This window comes from Carettochelys insculpta, chromosome 3 (genome assembly GCF_033958435.1).
Source record: "Carettochelys insculpta isolate YL-2023 chromosome 3, ASM3395843v1, whole genome shotgun sequence".
Classification (NCBI taxonomy): domain Eukaryota; kingdom Metazoa; phylum Chordata; order Testudines; family Carettochelyidae; genus Carettochelys; species Carettochelys insculpta.
This window is the reverse complement of record NC_134139.1, coordinates 205,663,274-205,670,225: the sequence shown is the minus strand read 5'-3', so window position 1 is coordinate 205,670,225 and position 6,952 is coordinate 205,663,274. Positions and strand designations below refer to the sequence as shown.

The 6,952-nt window shown below is 48.0% G+C and overlaps 1 protein-coding gene across 1 annotated transcript in view; it reads right to left on the bottom strand.

Annotated features, from left to right (window-relative positions):
• Positions 1–210: 210 nt before the first annotated feature.
• Positions 211–6,952, bottom strand: part of LOC142010746 (serine protease 55-like) — a 28,800-nt gene continuing 22,058 nt past the window's right edge. Inside the window, exon 5 of the mRNA XM_074989160.1 lies at positions 211–522. Within this exon, the coding sequence (XP_074845261.1) occupies positions 211–522 (312 nt within the window). The remainder of the gene's footprint in view (positions 523–6,952) is intronic.

The following is a 6,952-nucleotide window of genomic DNA, read 5'->3' as shown; positions in this document are numbered from 1 at the left end:
CCTGAGAGGTCGCTTTTGCATGTCCCTACCTAGTGGGTCAACCTTCAGGGCTAGTGCATCCATAGCCCCAGTCTCCTGATAGTCTGAGGCTAAATCCATTAAAGACTGTGAAGTGCTTTGAGAGCTACTGATGAACCCTATTAGCAATAGGAATTATTGTAACGATTATGGAAGAGGAGAGGAGGGTTCGGACAGTGAGATTCAATTTTATTATGATTTGGAAATCATGAGGAAAATAGGAAAATAGAAGAACCAAAGGAGCAAAGAGTCAGGAGGTCTGGGCCTCTTCCTAGCCCCTGAGTGAAGCCGTTTGGTAATCATGACGTTATCCAGCCCTTCAGGGATGAAGGGTTTCCCTTCCAGGGCTGTCTCAGCCTGTATCCACTCCAAGTAGTTAAAAATGAAGGTGTACATTCTGGGATGCCATTCTTTCCTGCAGCCTTCTCCCCTGCTGACTATGCCGACTGCGAACCACCTTTTGATGTTTCCATAAGTGCAAACTAAAGGTCCCCCGCTGTCTCTCTGGGGGTTAAAAAGACAACACAAGGGGCAGATGGAACAGCAGCTTTTATAGCTGCAAAGTTAAGCTGGAAATAGGCCTGAATGGGGGAAACCCAACACGGAGCCCTTGGGAGGATAAAAGCCATTCAACAGGGCAGATGCTTTCTCAGTGTAAGATCATGCAGCTTGTCAAGGATCGTGGGAAGCAGTAATGCAGGCTCCCCCCCCCACCACCCCATCAGTGTGCCTTACCCTTAGAAGACAACCTCTGAGAGAGAGAGAAGAGGGAGAGATTGTTCAATGCTCGGCCCTTCTGCCAAGGCTACTAAAGGGCTAGCCAGTTGCCACTCATGGTGTGGGGTAGGGGAGACTGGACGAAAGGACATACTAACAACTCAACAGCAAACTATGAAGACTCAGCTCAACAAAAACCGTTCTGTAACAGGGCTCAGGGTTTGGAGAACATGCTCCCCTTGGCCAAGGAGACCAGGTGATGCACACAAACCTCTGTCACGCCTTACCACCCCACTGAAAAGGCAGGTGCCTGCCTTTGCCATGAAAGAGAATGATTTGTTGAGGCTCCCATGTGAGCTGTAAGTACAAATCCAGCCCAGCACCCCCAGCGAAGAGCGCGAGAAGCAACATACGGTACTGATCAAAAAACACTCGGAGAGCTACAGTCTCTCTCTCTTGTAAATTTCATACCACTTAGTTTCAGTCTAAGTGCTTTAAAGGCAGTGCTGTGAATAGCACAGAAGTCTCTCTCTCACCAGGCCTGGTGTTTTTCTTTCTTGTCACCAACAAGTTATGTGGCATGTAAGGAATTCAATCTCAACACAGTTCCAGAGGCACCACCGGCTTTCCTGAGCATCGCTGTCTCACTCTTTCATCCCCGTTTGAAAAGCATCTGTAAGGAGGGCAAACACAGCCTCCTCCAGACATGCAGCTCCTCAGAACTGCTTCCTTGCATGCACTAACGAGGCAGGAAATGGGTTTGCTGCGTTCATGGACGTCAAGAGCAGACCTCTTGGCTACAAGGGGTGTTAACCCTTTTTTCCTGGTGGCTTTTTGGGGGTCAAAAGATGCTAAAGGTGGAGTAAATGTTGCATAAATTCATCAGAGTGTTATTTACTAACACACATGGACCAGCATCTCAGCTGAGCTGGGCACTACACAGACACACCATGAAAACATGGGTCTTGTCCCCATTTTAACGGTACAGTTCAGCGGTCATATTGATGTGTTCCTTGCAATGACCAATCACACACTTACTAGCCTTAGACACATTTGAACAAACCTCTGCTCTATCCCACACGCTTTAAAATAAGGGGCATTCAGCTAGTGACTTCAGCAGAGGCAAGATCAGGCCCCATGTCTTATGCTGTAGCAATGAGTGAGGTGGCGGAATCTCCATCCCTGGAGGTTTTTAAGTCCCAGCTTGACACAGTCATGACTGGGATGACTTAATTGGGGTTGATCCTGCTTGGGGCAGGGGGCGGGACTTGATAACCTCTTGATGTCCCTTCCAGCCCTGTTATTTTACGATTCTACACGTCAGGCACGCTACGGCTAGACAAACTACCAAGGCTGGTACAGTGGGTGAAATTTACAAGCTATTGTATAGTCCCACTAACGTTTTGCACATGTGACGGGCTTTTCACAAGAGAATATTGGGCCTGCTTGTCATGTGTCGGGGGGGAGCTCCCTTTTTTATAGCTGGAGAAGAGGCAGAGAAACGATCTTATTTGCACAACTTAGTGGTCAGTGTTCCCTGTAAGCTGAGCGCTTGGGCAGCCACCTATGAGCAATCCCAATGCCTCCTGGCTGATAAGCAGATCACCTGCAGCTGACAGCCTGTGTTCCTATGGGTGGTGCACATCACACATGCCTCTGTGCACATAACAAAATTAATTCTGCACACGCATAACCCACACTCTTTCTGGCTGTGGTGCATGGTCCTGGGTAGTGGCACTGAGATCAACTACTTAGCGACTACAGCCTTTGCTAGCAGGCAGCTGACTTTTGGCTCAGGCATTAGAGGCTTATGCTTTAAACACCTCATATCGCAGGGACGATTCCATCTGTTATTGTTACACACTAGTGGGTGCATCTACACTTGCATTCCTCTTTTGAAAGAGGCATGCAAATGAGGCAAATTGAAAATGCAAATGAGGTGTACATTTGCATATTCATGACCTCATTTGCGTATTCTGCTTTCGCTAGAGCTTCTTTCGAAAGAGGAAAGCCAGTGTAAATGCTGCTCTTTCAAAAGTAAACCCCATCTTCGAAAGAATCTTTCTCCCCATTAAATAAAGGGAAGAAGGATTCTTTCGAAGATGGGTTTACTTTGAAAGAGCAGCATCTACACTGGCTTTTTTCTTTCAAAAGAAGCTCTTTCGAAATTAGAATATGCAAATGAGGTGCCAACTATGCAAATTTATATCTCATTTGCATTTTTATTTGCCTCATTTGCATTCCTCTTTCGAAAGAGGAATGCAAGTGTAGATGCACCCAGTGAGTCAACAGCTGCATGGGGACGAAAACCCAGGAATTCAGCATTCAGTGCTCTCGAGACCACAGACAAGGCTGCAGCTCTTGGAGGTTTTGCTGTACATGGTACCTAGTCCCTCTGCTTGCCAAGTTAGTGATCATGCGTTTGGCTTGTCCTTTGCACTGCAGTTCATGCTTCACTGATGCACTCCATGGCCACACGTGAGACCGCCCATTAAAAAAGGAGATGGGGAGGGCATATTTGCAAGTAAATCATTTGAGTTTTTGGAACAAAGGGCCGTTATAAGTGGCACCTTATTCTTGGAGGCATCCAACTGTTATCTACTGCTCCAAACCCTCTCGCCGGCTCATCACCTTGCCGTGGTGAGTGGCCTTGTGTTTCCAATGAGCCCGATGCTGTAGGGAGTCTTGTACCCAGCCTTGGCCACAAGGTCAAGGCAAAGAATGATCCTAAAAGTCCTCAATGGCTGACCAGGAGGAGGACAGCCAGGGTACTGCTACAACGGCTGTGGAGGTGGATGAAGGCTGCAGTGGACAGGAGACTCCCAGCCATCATGGCTCCCATGCCATTGGACCTGGGCTTTCTATCCCTCAAGAACTACGTGGTGGCTGCAGTGCAACAGCCCCCACCCCCATTAAAAGAAGTCACGCACAGGCATCTTCCTGTGTACTACTCGTCTAAACTTAAACCCTATGGCAACTGGTGAACTGACTCACAAATAGGAGAGTGACATGAAGCTGTCCTACTCGTTCTTGAGTGACCGTTGAGAAAGAGCAACTTCTCCAACATCTAATGAGGTCAAGGGGCTTCCGTGAGGTCCCAAGACACATTTCTCTTTACTTTACTCAGTCCTGCAACATTGCTATTTATCCAAAGATACACCTTCAGGTGGCTTCTCAGTGGGAAAAGACAACTCACCTGAGGTTCACTGGTACCAGTCTGGGGCTCTCGCACTCAGGGCTCAATGCCTGGCTTAGCCACATACCCCATTGGAGAACTTGGACAAGTGGCTTCATCTGCCCTGTGTTTGAATTCCCCATTGGTAGGATGGGGTATTAGTTAGGATGGGGTGTTGTGAGGACAGACTCCATTAGTGACTGGCAGTATTCAGAGGGTTTGTGCTGAGGGACAAACATGGAAAAGTAGGTGGGGTGGTTCATCACCCCAGCACCACTAGTCAGGGCCTTCCATAGCTCCAGCACCTCTAGGCATGGAGGTTCCTAGCCCCAACCTCTCTGAGTGGCTGCATCATTTATGAATGTAAAAAAATAGCTTGAGTCACAGCAACTAATTGCTTGAGCTGCAGTGCCTGTCTTGAGTGCAAATTCAGTCCTGTCAGGCTCAACAGCGATGAAAGTCATGGAGGCCCCTGACTGGATTTCAAGGAGAACCTTTGAGAAAGACCTCATCTTTGAGCTGTGAGACCGAGTACTGAAAAGGGAGATCTAAGAGCCTGAGATTAGCTAGATTCCATGGCCAGAAGGGACCATCAGAGCCTGATTTCTTGCCACGCCGAGGACAGAAATGCCAGGTCCCTGGGAAAGGTGGGGGCTGGCTCTGAGCCCACCCGTAAGGGCATGGTTCTGAGCGTAAGGGACAGGCTGAGAGGTAGCCTATCCCACCAGTTCTTCTGTGCTGCGATTTAAAAGGGCTTGGAGATACAGCTGTGGCTGTGGCAGCAGCAGTGGCTGAGAGGAGTCCCAGACCCTTTTGAATCATTGGCCCCTGAGGCAGCTGCCCCCTGATGTCAGCAGACTTTCCTGCATAATATGCCCCTCCTCTGTCTTTCCTGAATTAATTCCTGCTTGAACTAGAGCAGATCCTTGAGAAGAACTCTCCGATCTTGACCTGAAACTGTCCAGTGATGGATAGTCCACCCCATACTTTTCCACGTTGTTCCACTGGTTAATCACCTCCCCCATTAAATGGGGTGCCTGTTTTTCAAGCTGGGACTTGTCTAATAGATTGAGAGAATCATGGACTCCTAGGGCTGGAAGAGACCTCAGGAGGTCATCAAGTCCAGCCACCTGCCCAAAGCACGATCAACCCCAACTAAATCATCCCAGCCAGGGCTTTGTCAAGCTAGGACTTAAAACCTTCAAGGGGTGGAGATTCCACCACTTCTCCAGTCTTCCATTATGTGACATGTTTTCCAGTTCTTTTCTCACTCTTGTAGCTTTCCTCTGAACCTCAATTATTGCTCCATTTTAGAAAGAGAAGTGGACGAGGTGACATTTATATTCATATTTGGCACATTAACACATGGTTTAAATCATGATGGGAACTTTCTGAGTCACTAGGGGCTCGTCTGCATACTTGGCTCAATCTAATTCTTGATCTTCCCCCCCACCCCTCCACTCTCTGATTTGCTCGCCTTGATTATCTTTTTCTGATTTGTCCTCCTTGCTTACTGTTTTTGGTTCTCTGTGCCTTAAATATTGAGTCTGTTCTGGTCTGGCTATGGTCTGAAGAAGTGGGTCTGTCCCACGAAAGCTCACCTAATAAACTATTTTGCTAGTCTTTAAAGTGCTACTTGACTGCTTTGTGTTTTGATAGTTTTTCAATAGTTATCCTTAGCTTGCTGGCCCCAGTTTGTCCTTTGCAGATTAGTTACTTTAAGCATATTCCCTCTTTCATGAGATTTTCTGTTCCAGTCCTGTGTGCTCTGAGGTGTTGTGGGTCTTTGCCACTCGTGTGAGGCACCAAGCAGGGACGTTAGCATTAGACCACCAAGCCACTGATTTGTGCGCTCACAGGGTAGATCACACCCAGCCTGCTCAGAACTGGGCATCCCTGCTGATATGTTTTTGTAACACAGGAGAGATTGATCTAGCAGTTCGCACATTAGCCTCTGGCACGTGGTCAGGCATCAACCCAGATCAACTCTAAACACCCTTTGAAGGCCTGGACAAGTTGCTTCACTGAGCCTGTAGCTGAATTCCCCATCTGAAAATGCAACCAGCTGTGATGAAGCTGCTCAGTGAGCCTGCATGCCTCACCCATCTGTTGGATGTCCTGGAGAACTGGGTGGAGACCCACCACTTCTCATAGACTCACCAAGAGAGGGGAACAACTTTTGTGGATGTTAGTTGTATATGCCAGTAGTGGCTGACAGTTACCCAAGACAAACTCTTGATGTAGATGATGTAGATGAAGCTGCGCCAGCAGAAGAATATGTTCATCAGCCTAGCTAATGTTGTTCAGGCGGGTTGCGTAGATGTGCCAAAAAGAGAACTTCTTCTTGTGTAAGCAGTGTCTAAACTTGGGACTCTGCTGGCCTGTAGTAATATTGAACCTAATAATTACCGAGTAATATTTGGCCATACTACCTAATGCAGCATGTGATGGGCCTGAAACTGCCACATCAGTCACTAACCAGCCAGCTGACAGTAGCAACATCAGACCTGCGTCTGTATTTGAGTTGAACCAGCCTCTTTGATAAACAGGCCCATCTCTCTTGCTCAGTCTCTTGAGGCATCCAAGCTACTTCTTCCCATGTGATATATACTTCTAGGAAGGGACTATCTGAGATCATCTCGTCTTTACGGCCTTTTGTTTGTCCAGACCCCTTCAAAGACTCCACATCAGTCCAGCCTATCTCTTCAGCCATGGGGACTGAAACCAGCTCCAAGGGCTCTGCGCCTGGGATGACAGATAGAGGATTTTGCTTTAGAGCAGTACAAGGTGCTGGGTCCTCCACGGACCTGAGCCTCCTGCTTCTGCATCCTGGCTAGCACCTATTAACCCCAGGAGCCCAGCACCCCAGCTATCCGCTTCAAGACGCTTGGAACTAGGCACCAAGATATTCTGCAAGTTCTTTGGCTGAGCTCTGTGGAGCTTCATGCCCTGAATACAGGCAGAGAAACATTAGCAACCCCCGGGAGTTGCGGAAGGGATCAATGTTCATTGCCATAGCAAATCAGCTTCCATTTGGATTTC